We start from the raw sequence: 24,074 nt of genomic DNA, 5'->3' as shown, positions 1-24,074 counted from the left end.
TGCATGCCAACATCCTTTTGAGTCTACACATCTGGTTCCCCTTCATGGGCATATGATAATATCGGGATAAACACAACTAGTATGTGTAACTATAATGCTCTTTAAAAATCAAAGGGAGATCAGTATGGCAGGACTGTGGGAGGGAGGATAGGAGGGTAAGGAGAAATACTAGGGAATGACACTGGCCAAATTGTACCATTATATTTTGTGCATGTATGAATATGTAACAATGAATCTCACCATTATGTACAAGTATAATACACTCATAATAATATGGAAAACCCAAATCCAACTATTAAGTATAACTATAATGATTATGATTTTTTTAAATTGGCAAGTAAATGTAGCTCTTATAGAGTAAATTTTGACATGCATTGTTCTTTGGAGATCACACCCATATCCCTGCTGATATACTATATAGAAATTCTTATTTGTGTTATATGGAGAGATGAAAAACAATTTTGAAATGATTGTCATACCTTAGTGCTTAAACGATGCACTTTCTTCAGGTAATGCTTTGTGTAGGATAAATACTTTGAAGTAGAGGAATGATCTTCACAAATGGAATTAACACCTCAGTGTAATTAAAGGATGCATTTCTGGGGCAATAGGTATTCTGTTGTGCACTTGTTAGATAAGATTTCGGTGCCATTTAGACAATTTTTAATGGAAACCTTTATGGGAACATAAATTAATATTGACATAGAAACATCAATAGAAAATCACACTTCCCCATTTCATGAAGTAGGTGTGTTTGGGAGACAGTTTTGCAGGAGAGTGCAATCAGGCAGAGATAGTAATGTCACAGGGGAAGAGATGCTTCTGGAGATGAGTCCAAAGGGTTTCTAGGGGAAAATGGGAGCTCAGCTCCAGACCAGTGTGATTCTTGGCATATGTGATGGAGAAGAACTTCAGCAGGGGCTGGACAGAGGCATGGACAGAGATTTATTTAGGAAGACAGCTACACATTCAAGGGAGAATGTGGGCTGTCTTGAGGCTAAGAGGAAGCCCTGTTTTGGGCTGGGTGTCCAATGTTTATAGAAGGGCTGTATCAGGTCCTGGACAGGAGGTGGAGCCAGGGTGGAACTGCACAATTCTGTACCACTTTTCCCTGCACTTGTTTATTTTCCCCATATTACAGGGGCATGAACCCAGGGCATGGGCCAAGGGCATGTTGTTCAAGATTTATAACTGTGCTTTCTACATCTCAAAGGCTTGTGGATGTTTCCTTTAAGATTCAGTATTTCCCCTCTCTTTATCCTAAATCTCTAGCTCACTAAGAACTCAAATCTCTCAGGTAATTATTAAAAAATCTCTCTATACAGTGTTAGTCCTGAGACAAGTATTGTCAAATACATATATTGTAACATAGGTAGTGGGTGTTATTGAAATATGAGAAGGTAATATTCATGGAACTTTTTCTAAGTGCGAGGATGTTGTCAGACAGTGGTTTCCAACTCTGGAGTAAGAATAAAACCACCTAGGATTTCACATGCAGATATCCTGATTAAACTGGTGTTGGTCTGATTTCACAGTATGTGGATAATCTAAAATATCCAAAGATGAATATAACATTAACTGAGAGAAAACCACTAGTTAGGTAATTTTAACTAATCACTAGTTAGTTTAAATATAGGTATTTGACAATACTTGACTCAGGACTAGCACTGTATAAACAGATTTAAATAATTACCTGAGAAATTTGAGTTCTTAGTGAGCTAGGGATTTAAGATAAAGAGAGGGGAAATACTGAATCTTAAATCTTTCAGGGAGAGATAGTAATGTTATGGGGGAAAAGATGTTTCTGGAGATGGGTCCAAGGGGTTCCCAGGGCAGAGGGAGAGCTCAGCTCCAGACCAGTAGGGTTCTTGGCATATTGATGGAGAAGAATCTTCAGCTGGACAGAGGCATGGACAGAGGTTTATTTTTAAAGGCAGGTACACATGTAAGGGAGAATGTGGGTTGTCTTGAGGCTGAGGGAAGCCCTGTTTGGGGCTGGGTGTCAAATGTTTATAGAAGGGCTGTATCAGGTCCTGGACAGGAGGTGGAGCCAGGGTGGAGGTGCACAATTTTGTACCACTTTTCCCTGCACTTATTTATTTCTGCCATATTACAGAGGCATGAGCCAAGGGCATGGGCCCAGGGCATGTTGTTCAAGTTTTATAACTAACCAGAGAGTCCACAAAGTGGAAATAATGTGGTTAGAAATAAAAGCTGAGCTTTGGGCCTTTTTTTGGTGATGAAATCTTAAACTGCAAACTTGATGGACTGAGACCATAGACCAGTTTTAACAGGTCAGCTGGAGGACAGAATAAAGGAAAGAAAAACAGTGAAAAGCTCTTCTATATGCTATTCTGCTGATATTGTGTGGGTTCTTACAAATAAACCAGTGTAAAATCAAATTATTCAAAGTGTTTTATCATTTATGTTTTTAATATCATCTCTTTCAGCCACATTTGTGATCAGGGTTACTATTGATTTTGTGCTTTTAGCTCAATAATATTTATTGAAATTTGAAATGTGCCAAAGACAAGGAAATTTGCATTCTATCTTTAAAGAGCAAGCTTAAATCTTCAGAGGAGGGCAATGAGAAAATAAAAAATGATGAGACACTCTGAAGATAAATGGCTCATGACCATGCTTCCTGACTGAGACTCATTACACTCAACTTGTTAGAACAAAACCAAGTAAATTGAGCTGGTTCTTAATAAACTTTCATGAACATTATTTTTTCTTAATAAAAAAAACATTACTTTTCCTGAATTTCCCCTTAAATGGTAGGCTATAATTTACTGTAATCATGAACCTCCTCTTTCTGCTCCTGAGCTTTTAACATTGATCAGCTAAATGTCTGAAATAGGGTGTGGAGAGAGGGGTGAATGATGTAGATAGCAACAGTGAAAAAATGTGCAAGTCTGGGTGTCTCAGGACTGAGACCTATGTTGAGGGCGTGTGGATCTCCAGTGTGAGCAGCTTCCTAGTGAATACCTGAATCCAAATGCATGCAGAGCGAGTGGAGCCTGCTGATGGGTTTCTTTTTTTTTTCTTATACTCTTTGCTTTTCAAAAGGTGTCCAAGCAACACAAAAGCACAAAATTTAACTCACATATCAGAATTCTATCTAATGGAACTCTCAGAGGACCCAGACCTGCAGCCCCTCCTCTTTGGACTGTTCCTGTCCATGTACCTGGTCACAGTGCTTGGGAACCTGCTCATCATCTTGGCTGTCAGCTCTGACCCCCACCTCCACACCCCCATGTACTTCTTCCTCTCCAACCTGTCCTTGGCTGACATTGGCTTCATCTCTACCACGGTCCCCAAGGTGCTGGTGAACATCAAAACTCACAGCAGAGACATCTCCTATGTGGGCTGCCTGACACAGATGTCTATTTTTACCATTTTTGGATGTATGGATTATATGCTCCTGAGTGTGATGGCCTATGATCGGTTTGTAGCCATCTGTCACCCCCTGCACTATTTGGTCATGATGAATCCTCGTCTCTGTGGTTTCTTAACTTTGGTTTCATTTTTGTTCAGCCTTTTGGACTCCCAGATGCACAATTTCATGATCTTAAAAATTACCAACTTCAAGAAGATGGAAATTTCCAGTTTCTTTTGTGACCCTTCTCAAATTCTGAATCTCTCCTGTTCTGACACTTTCTCTAATAACATTGTCAAATATTTTCTGGGAGCATTTTATGGCCTTTTCCCCATCTCAGGGATCTTTTTCTCTTACTATAAAATTGTTTCCTCCATTCTGAGGATCCCATCCTCAGGTGGGAAGTACAAAGCCTTCTCCATCTGTGGCTCTCACCTGGCAGTTGTTGGCTTATTTTTAGGAACAGGTTTTGGAGTGTACCTTGGGTCAGCTGCATCACATTCTCCCAGGAAGGGTGCAGTGGCCTCCGTGATGTACACTGTGGTCACCCCCATGCTCAACCCCTTCATCTACAGCCTGAGGAACAGGGACATTAAAGGTGCCCTGAGGAGGCTGCCCAGCAGGATGGCCTAAATCTCAGACCCTGTGGTGTCCAGTTGCGATGTGTGTTGGGAAGTTCATTATAACTAATTATCAAGATCAATTAATCTGCCTCTTCAGGAACATTAATGGGTTTAATACCACATTAAGTGCAATGCCTCCAGCCAATGATGGGAAAGACTGTTTTGGAGTTCTTCATATTTGGAACAAAGGATCAATTTGAAATAATGAAAGATTTTTGAGATGGTGATGATGAATATTTCTAAAAAACATCTATGTGATGGATGATGCTTATCATAATACTTGAGAATGGTTAAAAGAAAAAAATTAACTTAATTTACTGCAACTATAGTAATATAAAGCTAAATTTTTTTAGGAAATAAAAAATTCATAGTAGAGAAGAGACTCTTCCTTAGGAGAGATAAACTGATAAACATTGGTAGATGTTCATTTTCTGCTCGTCTTCTCCATCATTAATATTAGGAAGCTCTTAAGAGTTGCTGATATGCTTCAGCTACTTGGTAAACTAGGAGCCTTATGCACTGAGCCACCAATGTCACCCAGTAGTCAACAACCAGCCAGTGCCTCCAGCCCCTCAGCTTGAGGACCCCAGTGCAATGGGTGCCATTATGCATCTCTTCCTGCTGTCGATGTCAGCATCAGGAAGCACCTAACTGAGTGTGTGTTGATACCCAGAGGCTGAAGTCAGGGCCACTGGGCACCAGGGAGTCGGGGGCTTTGGACCTGCCCTCCTTAGTTCTAAGTCAGCAGAGCCCCAGTGTGAATCAGGAGCTGCTGTGGAAGGGAAGGGTGGAGGAAGGGCATTGCCTATCATTATTTCTTCACCATCAGGAGGAGCATGCACTTTGTCCACCCAGATGGGAGAACAAGGTGCAGATTGTCAGGGATGGTACTGTGAGTTCATATGCTTTGTTGTGGTGAGCACAACAGAAAGCTCATGGGAAGTCCTCTTTAACTGCCACCTGACTCTTCCTGCCACACACTGTCATCCACAAGGGCAGAAAGGCATCACTTAAACTGTGTCCTCAACACTCCAGATGGTCTGTGAAGGTGATGATGAGGACGTGAATGAAGATGAGGATGATTTTTTGTTGGGGATTCTGAATGCCAGGTGCTAAGCTATGTACTATCTATAGATTGTTTGAATTCACGTGCAATGTCTTCCCACAGCATAAGGATCATTCAATTTTATTTTAGAGAACAGAGATGAGAAAATTCATGTAACTTGTGCTAGGTATTCAGATTGAATAACTGAAGCCACATTTGAAACGCTGTGTGGATTTGAGGCACATGGCATTAGGGCAAGCCATTGCTGACAAGTTGTCCCCTTCACAAAACAATCATGTGTTTAAGTTTCCTGTCGCTCCAGAATGGAATCAATTTCCTTGTGCACTTCCTTTGGGATTTCTGGTAGATTCCAGGACAAAGCAGTCAGGGCATCAGTTGCATCATTTCTGCAAGAATGGCTGAGACAAGACAAAAGTCCAGGGGGGAACATCCCCCTGTGTTCCCAACTCCAGGACACACTTGCAGCTGCCACATCTGACTGTATATTTATAATTAACCCTCTCCATCAAATATTAGCAAAGTAGGTCTGGATTTCATTACTACTCAGGGACTTTAAAGGGTTAGGAATGTACCAGAGATGTTTCTCTAACTAAGACCTCTTTATTCTGCTGAAAACTTTCTGATTGTTGGAAAACACTGAAAAAGATGAGCGCATCAGACCCAGAGTCTCACAATTTAATTTTGGCTGCTGTTGGCTGGACTCATCCTTACTTGAACAAAATGCAGGTGCTAGTGTCTATGATACCCAGCAATGTCCTCCAAGATGATTTCTAGTTGATACAACATCATTGAACCAGATTAAACAGAAATTGTTTCTTCCTGTGTGGTTGATATGTGATGAAGGTATAATATATGGGCAAAAGAAAATTAGTTGTCATAAATATGGAAATGTAAATCTGTATTATACAAATGAATTATCCTCTTTCCTGTTACTATTTTCATATTTCTGTAATGGTATAGCCTCTTATTCTCCTTTCATATGTATATGCTATATTGGGTGAAAAATGATCTCTCTCTCATTTCTAATTTCCCAGAGCCTCTACTATGTTATGCACAGAGAGATAAAAATTAAAACTATGTTGTTAAACATTGAATAGGCTTTGCTACATTCACAGGTCCTGGCCATGCTCAAGCAGGGTTTCAACACAGTGGTGTTCTCCTGTCTGTGCCTTCAATCTACTAAAAAATGTCCCTAAGAGCAGGAGACAATATTGAGCAGCTCTTGTTTGTGTCTATAGCATGGTCACAGAAGCCCCATACTTCCTCTCAGCAGCATCTGCAGCATTCAGTTATTCAACATCAGAGACGTTCATGAACCTAGGAAAACTGAAGCAGGAACAGAGGGAAGTGAGAGACCCTTAGAGCTTGGTCTGAGACACACTTCAGAGTTTGACATCATTCCAATGCTGCAGAGTCCTTTGACAATCCTTCTGGGCAGTAGATAGACCCACTGATATTCAAAGAACTGAATGTTTTATTTAAAAAAAAAAACTTAATGACCAAATAAATGTCACTCAAGTGTATACTTATTATGGTTCAATAGTAATTTTTATTATTTATATTTTAACCTAAAAAATTGAAATTAAAACAAAAAACAGAGAAGTGGTTCCATTCCAAGTTTTCTAAGAAATCTCCATACTGCTTTCCAGAGTGGTGGCACCAATATGCAGTCCCATCAGCAATGTATGAGTGAGCCTTTTCCCCCCACATCCTCTATTTGTAGATTGTTTGAATTCACGTGCAAAGTCTTTCCATGGCATAAGTATCACACAATTTTATTTTAGAGAACAGAAATGAGAAAGTACATGTAACTTGGGCTAGGTATTCAGATTGAATAACTGAAGCTATATTTGAAATGCTGCATGGATTTGAGGCACATGGCTCTTGATAATTGCCATTCTGACTGCCGTGAGATGAAATCTTAGAGTACTTTTGGTTTACATTTCTCTAAATGCTAGAAATGTTGAACATTTTTTCATATATTTGTTGATCAATTGTATATCTTCTGTGAAGTGTCTGTTCAGTTCCTTAGTCCATTTATTGATTGGGTTATTTGTGTTTTGGTGTTAAGTTTTTGGTGTGGAACCACCATTTGACCCAGCTGCCCCACTCCTTGGTCTATACCCAAAGGACCTGAAATCAGCATACTACAGAGAAACAGCCACATCAATGTTTATAGCAGCTCAATTCACAATAGCTAAACTATGGAACTAACCTAGATGCCCTTCAACAGATGAGTGGATAAAGAAAATGTGGCATATACACAGTGAAATATTACTTACCTAATGGTGAGTTGGAGAATATTTTGCAAATGAAATAAACCAATCTCAAAAAACCAAAGGCCAAATGCTTTCTCTGATATGCAGAAGCTAATCCATAGTGGGTGGTGAGTAGGGGAAAATGGAGGACCTTTGGACTGGGCATAGTGCAGTAATGGGAGGAGGGTGGAAGAATGGGGGAATGAGATGGACATTATTACCCTATGTACATGTATGATTGCATGAGTTGTGTGATTCTGCATCTTGTACAGCTAGAGAAATGAGAAGTTGTGTTATGTTTGTGTACAATGAATTAATTGAAATGCATTCTGCTTTCATGTATAACCAGTTAGAATAAATTTTTTTTAAAAATAGAAGTATTTAAAAAACATAAAATGAAAGAAGTAATTGATTATGCAAGTTTCTTCCTAATTACAACTAGGGTCCAAATCTTAAATGGATCTTAAATTTTTCTTCTTCATCTTTCTGCATTAATGTTGGGAAGTCCTTAGAGATGGGTATTGCACGGAACAATTAGTCTAATTATGAGCTCTGTGCATATAGGCTCCAAGGTCGTATATTAATCCACAGTCAGCCTGTGCCTGCAGCCCTTTCTCTGATAGTTCTTGTCCAGTGAGCTGCATGACTCTGTCTCCTGCTGTGGTTCTGCATCAGGAAGCTCCCAGCTGACAGCATATTCCTGGGAATGTTGGGCACAGATTCTGAGCCTTTGTTGGGCACCAGGTATGGGTGGGTAGTGGCATGTGCAGTCCTTATCATTACCCAGCAGAGAAGCAGCATAACCCTGTAAGTGCACTGGGAGCCTTGGAATTGCAGGTATTGCTTCTGTATCAGAAGAACAAACATCAAAGTTGGAGTTCCCAGATGGGGGGATATCAGGAGGTCAAGTTTCATGTATGGTATTTGTGATTTTTTTTTGAATACTTTGCTGGGCTGTCATCTATCTTATTTAAAATGTGCTCTCCACCCATGCTGTTTTAATTTTCTATAAAAATATCACCTATGACAGCAAAATTGGTCCTTCAACTATGTTTCCTAAGCTCCAGGAAACACCTCTGGTGGTCTTGATAAGGATGATGAGGGGAGGACAGAAGCCAGAACATCATGAACTGACACTTAGGCCTTCCCAGGCTCAGAGGTTGAGGAACAGATTTTGTGTTATCTGTCTCACTTCTTGAGTGTCCTACTCTGATAATGCATGCCTCATTTATTATTATCTTACAGTAAAAGAGAACTTTATATGTATGCAACTTGTTCTTGTTTGGTAGGAGACAGCAGCCTGTTTGCATTGAGATGTCTGACCATGGACACAGGGCATCATGGAAGAATCCTGGCAGGCTGTCCCATCAGCAAGCCCACTAGTCATTCCTCCTCTGTGTCCTGCAGAGAGAGCCTTACCCATGATGCTCTTCCTCATGGGATTCCTGGGGAATCACAGGGCAAAGCAGTGGGGGGAGCTTGATGAATACACTATGGAAGAACAGCCACAGGTCACAGGAGAGGTCACAGTAGGGGAGGCTCATGATCATTCAGCAGAAGACACACTCCTAGGACCCTCCAGAACCTCCTTGGAGCTCACCACATGCTCCTCCATACTTGAAAACAGCCCTCTCTATCTCAAAGCAAATCTAATATTGGGTCTTGATTTTATTCTTACTCATAAAACTGGAAAGAATTCAAATGTACACCTGATATTTAGCTGTAGTTAAGACCTCAGGACCTAGGCAGGAATCTTTATATGGGGTGGGAGAGAGTAAAAACATGTAGTGGATGGATTTCAGAGCCTGTCAGTCCCAATTCTTCTCTCTGTGAAGTAGAGCAAATCACTAATGTCTGGATTCAGCCTTGTTATCTGAGTTGATTTTTCTGCTACAATTGCAGTGACTAAGGATTAAATAGATACTTGGTCTTAGGGAATAATATGGGACATTTGAATAAGTTGTAGGCAAAATAAAACCTAGATATTGCTGCTGTTAGTAATGATTATGTTAATCTTCATGCCACTCTAATAATTATCCCCTACTCAAAGTTTATATTTTCCTATTTCTGGATGGGATATTTTATTTTTGAATCTCCATATGTATTCACTGTGTATTTGGCTGAATGTCTCCCTCTGTCTTACTTACTAGGGTACATTTTTGTCTTGGAACAGGGAGGCATAAAAAACAGATCTCTTCAACATTGAATTCACCTCATCTTTCTTCCCCAAACTGATCAAAATTAATTTGGATTAATGGACTTCTTACTTCTGGTATATGACTATACCACAGTGACTTCCATGTGATGTATATGTAGAAAGCACCAATAAGTCATAACAAATAAATAAACCAAGGAAGATCCGTACAGGAGCGGGAGGAGAGTGGGGGAGTCAGGAAGGGAGGGATTAGGGGAGAGAATGGGGATTGAAACAGAATAAATCAAGTTCCATGGGCATATGATTATATTAGGATAAACATAACTACTATGCATAACTATAATGCTCTTAAAAAATCAAAGGGAGATCAGTATGGCAGAGGAAATGGACTGGGGGAGGTGGAGATGGGAGGGAAAGGAGAAATACTAGGGAATGGTACTGAGCAAATTAAATTCTTTCGTTGTGTGCATGTATGAATATGTAACAATAAATCTCATCATTATGTACAACTATAATACAATAATGAGATGGAAAAAAATGAACCCAACTACTGAGTGTAACTATAATGATGATTTTCTAAAATTGGTAAATATATGTAGATCTGATGTAGTAAACTTGGACATTAAATGTTCCAATATGTTATAGAGAATTTCTTATTTGTGTGATATGGATACAGGAACAACATTTCTTAAATGATTGTCATATTGAAAATCTTATTGGTGCACTTTCTTCAGGTAATGCTTTGTGAAGGGTGAAGACTTTGAAGTAGAGGAATGATCTTCACAAATGGAATTAGCACCTCCAGTTAATGTAAATGGTGCATTTCTGGGGCAATAGGTATTGTGTTGTGCACTACTTAGATGAGATTTAGGTGCCCTTTAGGTAATTTTTAATGGAAACCTTTATGGGAACATAAATTAATATTGACATAGAAACATCAACAGAAAATCACACCTCCCCATCTCATGAAGTAGGTTGTTTGGGAGACAGGTTTGCAGGAAAGTGAGATCAGGCAGAGATACTAATGTCATGGGAGAAGAGATGTTTCTGGAGATGAGTCCAAAGGGTTCCCAGGGCAGAGGGGGAGCTCAACTTCAGACCAGTGGGGTTCTTGGTATATGTGATGGAGAAGGATTTCATGAGGCATGGACAGAGGTTTATTTATAAAGGCAGGTACACATTCAGGAAAGATTCAGAAGTTGAGAAGGGTCACAGAAGAAACTGGAAATTTCCACACTCTTGAAGTTGTGAGTTGTCTTGAGGATGAGAGGCAGCCCTGTTTGGGGCAGGGTGTCCAATGTTTATAGAAGGGCTGTATCAGGTCCCAGACAGGAGGTGAGCCAGGGTGGAGCTGCACAATTTTGCACCACTTTTCCCTGCACTTGTTTATTTTCCCCAAATTACAGGGGCCTGAGCCCAGGGCATGGGCCAAGGGCATGGGCCAAAGCTTGGAGCAAGTGCAAGGGCATGGGCCAAAGGCATGGGCAAGGGCAAGGGCATGGACCAAAGGCATGGGCAAGGCCATGGGCATGGGCCAAGGGCATTGGTAAAAAAAATATGCTGTTCAAGATTCATAACTGTTCTTTCATGACTATTGCTTTTTCTTAGTAGAAAAGTTATTACTTTTCATGAATTTTATCTTAAAGAGTAGGCTATATTTTATTGTGATCACAAACTTCTTCTCTCCTCTGCTCCTGAGCTTCTAAGTTTTCTCAGTTCAGTGTCTCCAAAGAGGGTGTTGAAAGAGGGGTGAATGATGGAGAGAGCAACAGTGAAAGATTGAGCAGGACTGGGTGTTGCACTCCTGAGAACTATTGAGGGCATGTGGATCTCCAGCATGAGCAGCTTCCTAGTGAATACCTGAATTCAAATGCACACAGAGTGAGGGGTGCCTGCTGATGTATTTCTTTTTTTCTTATACTTTTTGCTTTTTCAAAAGGTGTCCAAGCAGCACAGAAGCACAAAACTTAACATGTGTTTCAGGGTTCTATCTCATGGGACTCTCAGAGGACCCAGACCTGCAGCCCATCCTCTTTGGACTGTTCCTGTCCATGTACCTGGTCACAGTGCTGGGGAACCTGCTCATCATCCTGGCTGTCAGCTCTGACTCCCACCTCCACACCCCCATGTACTTCTTCCTCTCCAACCTGTCCTTGGCTGACATCTGCTTCATCTCCACCACAGTCCCAAAGATGCTCATGAACATTCAGACTCACAGCAGAGCCATCTCCTATGTGGGCTGCCTGACACAGATGTCTACTTTTACCATTTTTGTCTGTATGGATTACATGATTCTGACTGCGATGGCCTATGATCGGTTTGTAGCCATCTGTCACCCCCTGCACTATTTGGTCATGATGAACCCTCGTCTCTGTGGCTTCTTAATTTTGGTTTCATTTTTGTTCAGCCTTTGGGACTCCCTGATGCACAATTTGATGATCTTAAAGATTACCAACTTCAAGAGTGTGGAAATTTCCAGTTTCTTCTGTGACCCTTCTCAACTTCTGAATCTCTCCTGTTCTGATGCCTTCTCTAATAACATTGTCCAGTATATTCTGGTAGCATTTTATGGCCTTTCCCCCATCTCAGGGATCCTTTTCTCTTACTATAAAATTGTTTCCTCCATTCTGAGGATTCCATCCTCAGGGGGGAAGTACAAAGTCTTCTCCACCTGTGGGTCTCACCTGGCAGTTGTTGGCTTATATTTAGGGACAGGCTTTGGAGCGTACCTTGGGTCAGCTGCATCACATTCTCCCAGGAAGATTGCAGTGGCCTCCGTGATGTACACTGTGGTCACCCCCATGCTGAACCCCTTCATCTACAGCCTGAGGAACAGGGACATTAAAGGTGCCCTGAGGAGGCTGCACAGCAGGAGGGTCTAATCTCAGCCCCTGTGGGGTCCAGTTGCAATGTACATAGGAAAAGGCATTAAAATGAAATATTGAGTTCTGTTAATCTGCCTCTTTAGGAATGTTAATGGCTTCAGTTTCTCACATTTTTAGTGGAATGACTCTGGCTAGTGTTGGTAATGTATGTTTGGAATATCCTCACATTTGGAATAAAGTATGAGTTTAGAAAAATGGAAAATTTTAAAGTTAAATGAAAATGATTGTGTCATAGCCACATCCATGTGATTAAGACTGCTGATCTACATACTTCAGAATGGTTGAAATTATAACTTTTTAAAACCTCAATTTATTGTTTTTGCAACCATAAGTATAGGAGTCTAATAGCAATAGTGAAAATTCTTGAATTGTGGAAGTCAGTCAACAAACCTACACCCATATAATTCTCAGTTGTGCGAAATGGAGAGAGGCATAAGAATTTTGAATATATTGCCATAATAATGAACTTACAAGTTTAATGACATCTCTCTAGGTACTTCTATGCATCTGTTAAAGCATTAGAAACAAATGTTTGTCTTTCACAGATATGCTGAAAAACACTTGTTGCTGTCAAGTACTACATTTCAAGGTAGTAAGTTTTGTGTTCTTGACAACTCAGATGAGGTTTAGGTTCTTTTTTGTAATTTCTTGAGAAAAGTGTTTATGCATGTATAAGTCAATACTGTTATGCCAATGTAGAGAGCAAAATCTACCCGACAAATTCATGCCACTATTTGGTTTTGGTGAGAGTTCTTCAGGAGAATGGAATTATGCAGAGTTATCAAAAAGTCAAAGTTCAATGTGAATATTTCAATCTAGATTCAGTTGTAGTTATGAAGGAAATGTTAGTAAATGATGTTACTAAATTTTAAATTTTTAAGTTGTTAGTTTTATTCATATGAATAATAGGCAATGTTATTTTATGGTTTCTGAGTGGCAGGATATATTCTAATGCCAAGATTACCAACCTTGGTATAAGAAAAGACCACCCAGCTTGGTGTGGAGGTGCACACCTGTAATCCCAGTGGCTCCTTAGTCCAAGGTAGGAGAATCTCAAGTTCAAAGCCAGCCTGAGCAGCTTAGCAAGGTCCTCAGTAACTTAGCAGGACCCTGTCTCAAAATAAAAAATGAAAAAGGGCTAGTGATGTGGTTCACTGGTTTAACACCGTGGGTTCAAACCCTGATATATATTGTTGTTGTTATATATAAAACAAAAAACCAAAACACAAGCCACCACCAAGAATTTCATAGGCAGATAGTCTGATTAAATTGGTTTTGGTTTGATGCCAGGGAATCTAAATATTTTTAAATTTACATATACAAATATATAAATATATCAGAATAAATAGGCATCCACATTTTAATTTTAAAAGAAATTTAAAAGTTAAAAAAATTCTTACCACAACCTTGTAAGTTAGATAATTATAATCACCATTTTCCTGTATTTGCAGTAGTTTCTGTACTGTTGTCTTTCATATTTTATCCTGACTGTAGCATTGTAAAATCTGACAGAGTAACTACCTGAGTTTCCTCCACATAACTGAAGTCAGAGAATTACAATCCATTCATCAGTTTAGAAATTGATGTGAAAATCTATGCAATAGCATAAAAATGTTGGGATTAAACCTGGTCTCTGAGGGCATCCTTGGTGCTAAATTTCTCAAATGAGAAAATGAGAGGGTTTGTGAACATAGAAACACTGGAGCCCTCTGGCAGAGCACTGTAGATTACCACAGCAAAAAAATGCAAAGAGCTCTTTCCTCACCAGGTGTTTGTAGGGTTTGTACCACAGAAACTGGATTTAAAAATAAGGACTCAAAAATTGGTTTTAAGCACTTCATTATTATTTAATCATGGACAGGCCCAGTTTACACTAATACCACATATCTTGTGGGTGATGCAGTTCATTATGTGCTATAAACTAAACCACATTTCTCAACATTTGAAGTCTAACTAAGACAAGGAAGGAAACAGAATTTTGAATGATTTTATTTATTCATTCATTTACATTGGTTCTTTTTAGTTACACATGACAGTAGAATCCACTTTGATATAACTATACAAGTAGGGATTGTATTTTGTTCTAATTAGGACCCCATTCTTGTGGATGTGTATGATTTAATGATTGTTAAAAGACAAACAGCATTTGGCTGACTACTTCTATCCTTACAGGGAGATCAATAGCCTCAGAGTTTTGGAACTCCTGGAAGAACAGTGGCACCGAACAAAGTGTTCTGATAATGAATGTTCATCTGTAATGTCATCGTCAGGTTATGCAGTGCTGGCTCTTATGCAATGTTAATATATATCCATCATTCAAAGAATCCAGACCATTATCTTAGAAAATAATACAGTACACTAAATTGCTTATTGCTTTTCTTTAATTAAAATGAATTCTCTTTCTAAAAACGTAGAAAGCTATTTCTTATGTTGTGATTTCATCTCCCACACCCCTGGCGTAGGCTGCACATTACTGTGATCATGAGCCTGTTATATCTAGTGTTCTTGGTCTTCCAATGCTCTTTTGTTTAGAGTCCCTAAAGTAGGTTGGGCAGAATGGCACATGTCAGGAATCCTAATGGGTAAGGAGTTTGAAGCAGGAGGATCCCAAATTCAAGCCTAGACTCTGAAACTTATTGAGACACTGTGGATGTTCTTAATATTAAAAGGGCTGTGGATGTACTTCAGTGTTAGAGTGCTTGCCTAGTATGTAGAAGATCCTGGATTCAATACTTAGTTCCTAAAAAAATGTACAGGAAGAGTTGAATAATATAGAAACCAATAATGGAAGATTTCCAAGAAGATGGAGTTTGTCACAACTGTGAGATGTGAAGGTGTGTGGGCCTCAGGTCTGGATACTCAAGTGTGAATGCTTGGAGTAAACACACATACAGTCCTGAGTGCCTGCTTGCTGTTTCCTTTATCCTACCTTCTTTTTTACTCAAAGGTGTCCTATAAACACAGAAGCAGAAAACTAACATGCATGTAGAATTCCATCGCATGGAACTCTCAGATGATCCACTAACTACAGCGTGTCCTCTTAGAACCATTCCTGGTCATGATGTGGGAACCTGCTCATAAGAGTGGAAAGGGGCCACTCTGGGGCCACAGGCCATTCCCTATACTAACCAGTATCATGGACCCTGCCTCTGTGGTCTCTTAGTTGGGCATCATCTTTGTTAGACTTTAGGATTCAGCTAAACCATTTGCCTTGGGGTGTACCTGGGCACTACTGTGTCTCATTCTTCTAGAAAGGGTGCAGTGGCCTCAGTGATGAACACAGCTGTCACTCCCATGCTCAACCCCTTCATCTACAGTCTGAGGAACAGAGATATCAATAACACCCTGAAAAGGCTTTGTAATAGCATATTCTAACCTCATGGTCACTGAAATCCATTGGATATGTAGTTTGGCAAAGTAAATACATAACATCTAGACCTATAAATCCTGCCTTTTGGGTCAGATTATGTTTTGTAATATATTTAATTTTTTATGTTTCATACTGGAATGGTGGTCATCAGGGTTGGGGTAAAATGTTGATGAGGAGTTTTGAAAATGCTTATGAAGTGTCAGTTTGGGAAGATGAAGAGTGTCAGTGGTGGTGACTTAGAACAAAGCAGCCACACAGGAAAGAAACATCAATCAGGTGCCCACAGTAACAACTGTCAATCAGTGGGATCTCCGGATTAATGCCTGTCAATCATCAGGACCCCCTGCCCAATCCTGGAGTTCAGCCAACTCCCCTGACCAACTCCAATGGGACAAGAGACCCTAAAAACACCTTTTCCTGTCCCAAGCCCTCCCCTTTTTGCTGTAAACCCCAAAGAAGTTCAGTCCAGTCAAGCTCCCACATGGTTTCTCCTCAGATCCTTCTCCTGTCCCCTCTGTGGGTCAAATCGAGTTCCACCTGGGAGTGAGTCTCAAATAAAGCGTCTTCGGTGGCCTTTTAAAATCTGCTTCCTTTGGTCGATGCCTGCCTCGCCTGATCTTACAAAGAGTTCTGGTTACGTCTCATGGTGATATTTTTACAATAATATGAGTGTAATTGATGTCACTGTGAATGGTCAAAATTGTGATTTTCATTATGTGTATTTTTCCACAATTGCAAATGTGAACATAATGGATCTTAAATTTAAAAAAAAGGTAGAAAATTAATGACTATTAGGTACTAGTATGCTCCCAAGTAGAGAAATACTCCAAAATCCTTTGTGGATATTCATTTTTATTTTTCTATCTCTACTAATGTTAGGAAGTCCTTAACAATTAGACTGGCTTGTTCCAATTTGCATAGTTTTGAGCTCTGTTCTTTGAGCATGCAGTTATGTATCAGTAAATAATCAGCCTGTGCCTCCAAATTTCAGTTCGATGGTTCTAATTCTGTGGACTTCATACCTGTTTCTTCTCCCATAAAAAAGCTCCTGTCTCAATTTGCACTCATATCAATTGTGGACATTGCCTGAGCTGACATTGGAACTTGGCAGGGGAAGTTCATCAGACCTGCAGTCCTTGGTCATGAACGAGGAGAAATGCAGTGGAACTGAGTCAATGCTGAAGGGGATGATGGAGATGACAGAAGCACTATTTCTTCACTATGGCATTGAACATAATCACTGCATCTTCAAAAAACTTGGTGCCTTGAATTTGCATTTCCATCCCTTTTCCATAGAACTAAAGTAAGTTAAACTGGACACCTGGGCTCTATAATTCTGCTTCATATCCCCTACAAATTCATTTGTTCAAAGATCATGGCAGAGATTTTTATGGGCATATAATGAAAGTGTGGCACAAAGATAAAGGTGTATTCATGAATAGGACTAAGGCACATTTTAGAATTCACATAACTCTAAACTCCAGTGTTTTTGGGGATTCTTTATTTGAAAAATACCAAAATGATCCAATATTTATTAAGTTCCAGACTTACATTGGGTGCCATGCCTGGTATAGAGATGGGGAGTGCTCTGCCCATTTTCATTAAACATATGAGCACAGAGTGGTGGGGAGATTTAACACTTCCAGTGGGTCAATGATATGAGAGTAAAATGTTCACTTCCCAAAGGGCTATGTCTTCAGGAGCCAAATAGAAATATTGCTCAAGATGAAATTTCTTGGTGATTTATCATGGAAGGATGATTACTAAACAGACTGCAGAGATATGTCAATTGTATAACTTCATAATAAGAGGAAATACTTGATAAAGCTGTCTTTTTTTAATTTGGACAACAAATATATTTTTAGTAGTAAAATTAACTATGCATCAATTATTGGAAGTCAAATAAATATCCTCCACTTACATATAAATGGAAATTTCATTTGTGTGATATGGAGAGAGACATTAGAAGTTCTAAAGGATTGTTGTAATACTACACTGAAAATTTAAATCATGTCCCTCCATCAATTTAGATACTGTGCATAAGTTAAAGCATTTAGTATAGAGAAATGTACTTTAAAGACAGAGTTAAATCTACATGTTGATGTAAACCAGCACATCTCAGGGTGAGAGGCATTTGTTGTGGGTTTGGAGGAATGCGGGGCTTTTAAATGAATATAAAGTTTAAGTCTGGGAAATTGTCCTGGAGATGGATGGTGGTGGTGATTGTAGGACCACATGAACGTAGTTAATGCCACTGAACTATGTACTTGACAATAATATATATATATATATATATATATATATATATATATATCAAGAAAAATAGAAATAAAAATCAAATGAATATCAAAAGAAATGAAAGTCAGAAATTATGCACACGTTTCCTCTTCAGTAGACGATGAGTGAAAAACATCTGTGTTTTCTTTTCCTCTTCCTCCATTCATATTGTGATAGAGTTTGTGATAACATGGATTAGGCTGGCTAATTATGAGCTCTGTGCACAATAATGTGAAGGTAGTTAATGTGATCAAAGCATGCACTGGATATGGTTAAACTGGTAGGTGTGTTGTTCTGTATGTTTTACCTAAATAAAAAATGAACATAGAAAAGCAGATAATTTTTTTTAAAAAAAATAGACATGAACATTGTATGACCTACAAGTATCTCCTAAGTAAAGGGAGGCTCCAAAACGTCTGTGGATATTCATTTTCACTTCTTCCTTCTCTGTGAATGTTAGGCAGTCCTTAGAGATTGGGAGGCCATGGACCAATTTGGCTAATGATGAGCTCTGTATATTGAGCTTCCAAGGTCAAATAGGAGTCAATAAATAGCCTGAGCCTGCAGCCCTTGGATTTGATGGTTCTGGTTCAGGGAGCTCCATGATTCTTTCTCCTCCAATGACTGCCTGCACCAGGAAGCTCCTGCAGCACACTGTGTCCATGTGAATCCTGAGGACAGAGCCCTGACTTTCCCTGGGCAGCAGAATGGAAGGCTTTTCAGATCAGCACTTTTTGGTCACTACCCAGAAGGGAAGCAGCATGGCCCAGTAAGTGGAGAGAGAGCCCCTGGAAGAAGGACAGACCTTGGAACTATGAATCCCTCATTATGATGACAGAAATGACAGTTTGGTAGCAGATGGGAGGACAGTAATACGCCAAGTTTCAGCTGTGGGGACTGTGAAGGATTGCATTTATAGTTACGGTGTGGGGATCAGAAATCTTATTCAAAACTTGCTTTGCACCCACACTGGTTCTACTTCCCATAGAATTCTCACCCACTATTCTAGAAAACTCACAACACTCCAAAATGACTGTGGTAGTGACAAATGAAAACGGATGGCACTAGCCAGGGTGGGCACTGAGATTGTGCTCTTGTGGCACGTTTCATTACAGGGCATCCTTATACCTGTCCACTTTACAGTTATTTTTTTACAGAAAATGAAAGATTGTATTACATTTATATAACATGTATTCATTTGTTAGGTAGAAAGGAATGAATCTGTGAAATGGGCTGCTTGATTACAGACATGGGCTTCAAAACTGGGAGAACCCTGGCACGGTGTCCCCTTGGCAACCCCATCAGTCATTCATTTCACTTCCTGTCACTCTAGGAGGAGACCTCTTGCTCACTGTCCTCTTCCTTTTGGGAGTTTCTGGTGGATCTCAGGGAAGAGCAGTGGCTGGCATCCATTATAGAAAGAATAGCTAGGCTCCCATGAAATGATTACAGCAGGTGCAGGAACACAGTACTTCAGCACGGTTGTTCTCTTGCCCCCTCTTACAGAGTTTCCAAATAGCTGACCACATTCTCCTTCAGGGTTGTTTGTCCTTACTCTTGTGACATAGGTAAGTTGTGTCCTGAGACAAAGCATTGTCATCTGATAGAATTTTAGTTGATGCAACTATGTTGAGTATTGATTGAACAGAAAATAGGTGCTTTTTATAAAATTAATTCATGAGGAATGTATAAAAAAGGGAAAAATGAAATTTATACATCATTATTTATAATGACAAATTGTAGTTATTCTTATTTCTAATGATACTTTCATACCATTCAACTAACTTATCCTGTGACCTGAAGTTGTCATTTTTCAGTTTCATGATGGGTCATTTTATTTTTGTCCCTCTACAAGTATATGTTGTGTATCTGGAGAAAAAATGACTCAATTCTGATTACTCAGGGCTATGCTTTACCTGGTACAGAGGGGGCATCAAAAATCTGTTAGCCATTGAATTGCCCAATCCTTCATTCACAAAATATCTAAAGTTATTTTTTTACACATATGGGGCTCTCCTGTCTGTACTTTTATAATTTTCAGGAAGGTCTCATAAAAGTAGAGAAAATTTAAAATAACATCTTGCTGTATCCATGTCATGGACACATGGATGCTTTCTTTTCATGGAATATGATCTACCTCATCCAAATTTTAAAATGACTATGGCAGAAATTTTCACGAGCAGGAAACTGGGAAAAGAGAGTGAAGCCGAAGGGTTAGGGTTGCTTTGCTGTTTGGAGTGAGACATTTCAGTTTCACAGCCTTCCAAGCTGGCATCTCACAGTTGCATTCACCAATGACGTCAACACTTCTATAATGGTGGGATTCTTAATTTATTAATAGAAACACAAGGACCAAGTGTTTATTGAATTCCAGGCATCCATTAGGTTCCACACATGTTGCAGAGATGGGTGTTGTTCTCCCTATTTCCATTTAAACAGTATGAGTGCAGAGAAGGGGAGATATTTACACACATTCTGCAGACAGCAGCAGGACAATGATAACAGACTAAGAGTGTTGATTTCCTGACTTCCATCCCAGGGTACCATCTTCTACTGGAGAAAACAGAAAATGTTATTCCTATACAAGATAAAATTTCATTGGGAGATATCAAGGAGATAATATTACTATACAGACTGCAGGGCCATTTTGGTGGTATATTTTAATACTAAGAAGATGCAAGTTTAATAACCTATTTTCTTATTGGAACACAAATGTAGATTCATAGTAATAATATGGAACATGCATGATTGTTGAAGTCAAACAATAACCCTATCAACATACTATAGAGAAATTTTCACTTGTGTGAAATGGAGAGAGGCCCAAGAATTTTGAAAGAATTCTCATAATAATAGATATAAAATTAAATGATGTCCATCCTTCAGTACATCAGATGAAGACATTCAAGAAGATGTATGTACTTCACATAGTCTTACAACCACTTGTTGGTGTAAAGTAGCACATCTTGGAGACACTAGGCATTTTGTCACAAACTACGTAGATTACCTTTAGGTGAGTTCCAAAGATTCTTAGGAAAACTTATAAAGGATACATAAATCAACAATGAAATGGACCACTGAAAGGAAATTATGCTCACCAAATTTATGAGAGTAGCTGTGTCTGGGGCACAGGTATGCAGGAGAACTGAATCCTGCAGAGACACAAAGAACCGAAATATCATAGGCAGGAATTAAGGTTTCTATGAGATGTTAGTTCTGATGCCAAGATCATCAGATATTTATACTTTAATATATGTGGTGAATATTATTGACAATAAGAATAGTTAACATTCATGGATCATGTTTTAAGTGCCAAGAAGTATTCTAAGTATTTTTGATATAAGAAAATACCAGCAATATCTTCAACTGCAGATGCTGATAAACCTGATTTTGGCCTGAGATCAAATTATTGGAATATACATAAGTGAATATATTAATTACCGATACTAAGAATCACTAGTTACTTTATTTAGGAGATTATTTTTAAAAACTCTCTTACAACAACCATAGGAGATAGGTAATTGTTTTCCCCATTTTGCAGATGATTCAGCCTGTTGTGTTTTCTTTCCTTCCTGTTCTCTTATCTTTTGCATTTTCCCAATTAAACCTTAGATATGACAATGTAATGAACCCAAGTTTTCTTCATGTAGCTGAAGGAAGGGGATTGCAATTCATGCATCAGGAAAGATTGATGTGAAAGTCTATTAAGTAGAATTAAGAAGGTGGGGACTCAATTGTGAGCTTTGGATCTTTCCTTGGTTCCTACTCTATGAATGTGAAAGATTATGATCAGAAAAATAATGAAGCAACACTAGCAAGCTAGATGGAGTAATGATTCAAGAAAATGAAGAAGGGCGGAGGGCTACTTTATATACCTTTTTTTAACTGATACTGTTTGAAATTTTTACAGACAAACCTATACAAAGTTAAATTTTATTTTTTTAGTTGTAGAAGAACACTATATCTATCTATCTATCTATCTATCTATCTATCTATCTATCTATCTATCTATCTATCTTTCTTTCTTTCTTCTTTATTTTTATGTGATGCTGAGGATCAAACCCAGTGCCTCACAAGTGTGAGGCAAGGGCTCTACCACTAATCTAGAGCCCCAGCCCTGAAGTTAAACTCTTTGAAGACCTTTATTATCAATTGCTTTTTTAAAAAAATTGAGAGGTGATTTGTGTTCTAATGTCAAATTTGTTGTCAGTGACACTATTAATGATATACATTCAACCAGGTTGATTTCTCAAAATTTAAAACCCAGCAAATACAAGGATATTTGTTTTATATTACATGATTTTTAAAGGGCAAAATTAAATCCACGAAGGACAGAAGTGATACAGTCAAAGAAGGATGAAACTCATAGAAGATAAGGAGCCTACAATGTTTTCTGATTGTGAAGCACTGACGTTAGTTTACTTATCAGATAGTACAGTTCTTGCACAGTATTTTAAATCTTGTAAGTCAAAGGATTTTGTATTAAGGCCTTCAGAAAAAATGAGGCATACTGTACTCTTTGTATTTCCTTTTTTAGGGGGGAGGTACTGGTGATTGAACTTAGGGACTCTCAATTACTGAGCCACATCCCGTTTTTTTGTTTGTTTGTTTGTTTGTTTTGAGAGGGTCTCTCTGAGTTGCTTAGGATCTCGCTAAATTGCTGAGGCTGGCTTTGAACTCACAATTTTCCTGCCTCAGCTTCCTCAGCTGCTGGGATTACAGGCATGCACCATCACACTCAGTTTGCACTGTTTCTTAATATCCTTTTTGAGAATAAATTTTTATGATACGGAAGGCTATTACTATTTTTTCTTAAGGGAGTTGGCTATATTTTATTGTGATCCTAGAATGTTCTCTTTAGTGCTTCTCATTTTCTAACAAGGTCAGTTGAATATCTTGAAAGTTGGTGTGGATTGAAATAGGTAAATAACACAGAAAGCAATAATGAAAAAGTCTACAGATTTGTATTTTTCACAACCAAGAAGTAGTGCTGATGGTCTGTGGACCTCAAATGTGACTACTTTAGATATGAATACTTGAATTTGAAGTATATAGAATGTAGGTGCCCATTTATGTATTTCATTTCTCCCATCCTTTCCATCCTTTCTTATTTTTCAAAAGGTGTCCTAGCAATATAGAGCAACAAAATCTAACACGTGTCTCAGAATTTCAACTCCTGAGCCTCTCAGAGGAACCAGACCTGCAACCCATCCTCTTTGGAGTGTTCCTGTCCATGTACCTGGTCACTGTCCTTGGGAACCTGCTCATCATCCTGGCTGTCAGCTCTGACCCCTACCTCCACACCCCCATGTACTTCTTCCTCTCCAACCTGTCCTTGGCTGACATTGGTTTCATCTCCACCACAGTCCCCAAGATGATTGTGAACCTCCTGACTCACAGCAAAGCCATCTCCTATGTGGGCTGCCTGACACAGATGTCTGTTTTTCTCATTTTTGGATGCATGGATGATCTGCTTCTGACTGTGATGGCCTATGACTGATATGTGGCCATCTGCCACCCTTTGAACTACTCAGTCATTATGAACCCTCGACTCTGTGGCTTCCTAGTTTTGCTATCTCTTTTAATTAGCCTTTTTGACTCCCAGCTGCAAAATTTGAGTGTCTTAAACTTTTCCTACTTCAAGGATGTAGAAATTTCCAATTTCTTCTGTGACCCTTCTCAACTCCTTAATCTTACCTGTCCTGAAACTTCCTCCAGTACCATTGTCAAATGCTTTGTTTTTGCCATATTTGGTTTTGTTCCCATCGCAGGGATCTTTTTCTCTTATTATAAAATTATTTTCTCTATTCTGAGGATCTCATCCTCCAGTGGGAAGTACAAAGCCTTCTCCACCTGTGGGTCTCACCTGGCTGTTGTCTGTGTATTTTATGGAACTTCCCTTGGAGTGTACCTTGGCACAGCTGTGTCATGTTCTCCCAGAAAGGGTGCAGTGGCCTCAGTGATGTACACAGTGGTCACACCCATGCTGAACCCCTTCATCTACAGCTTACGGAATAAGGAATTAAAATGCTCCCTGAGGAGGCTGTGCCGTAGCTTGGTGTGA

General features: G+C 39.2%; 3 protein-coding genes across 3 annotated transcripts; all 3 read left to right on the top strand.

Moving 5' to 3' along the window:
- Window positions 1-3,064: 3,064 nt before the first annotated feature.
- LOC144253574 (olfactory receptor 7E24-like) lies at window positions 3,065-4,012 on the top strand. Its single transcript, XM_077795802.1, has one exon. It carries the CDS (start codon window positions 3,125-3,127, stop codon window positions 4,010-4,012), a length of 888 nt encoding a protein of 295 aa, XP_077651928.1. The 5' UTR covers window positions 3,065-3,124.
- Window positions 4,013-11,415: 7,403 nt separating this feature from the next.
- LOC144253573 (olfactory receptor 7E24-like) lies at window positions 11,416-12,363 on the top strand. Its single transcript, XM_077795801.1, has one exon. The coding sequence runs from the start codon at window positions 11,476-11,478 to the stop codon at window positions 12,361-12,363; it is 888 nt and encodes a 295-aa protein (XP_077651927.1). The 5' UTR covers window positions 11,416-11,475.
- Window positions 12,364-16,878: 4,515 nt separating this feature from the next.
- Window positions 16,879-24,074, top strand: LOC144253921 (olfactory receptor 7E178-like). The gene is given in 3 exon segments (XM_077796568.1): window positions 16,879-17,039; window positions 18,608-18,782; window positions 23,073-24,074. Coding segments are annotated over 3 exon segments (1,338 nt in total).

Source organism: Urocitellus parryii, chromosome 3, assembly GCF_045843805.1.
Source record: "Urocitellus parryii isolate mUroPar1 chromosome 3, mUroPar1.hap1, whole genome shotgun sequence".
NCBI classification, from domain to species: domain Eukaryota; kingdom Metazoa; phylum Chordata; class Mammalia; order Rodentia; family Sciuridae; genus Urocitellus; species Urocitellus parryii.
Note: the sequence above shows the minus strand (reverse complement) of the source record. Positions and strands in the feature narration are given on the sequence as shown.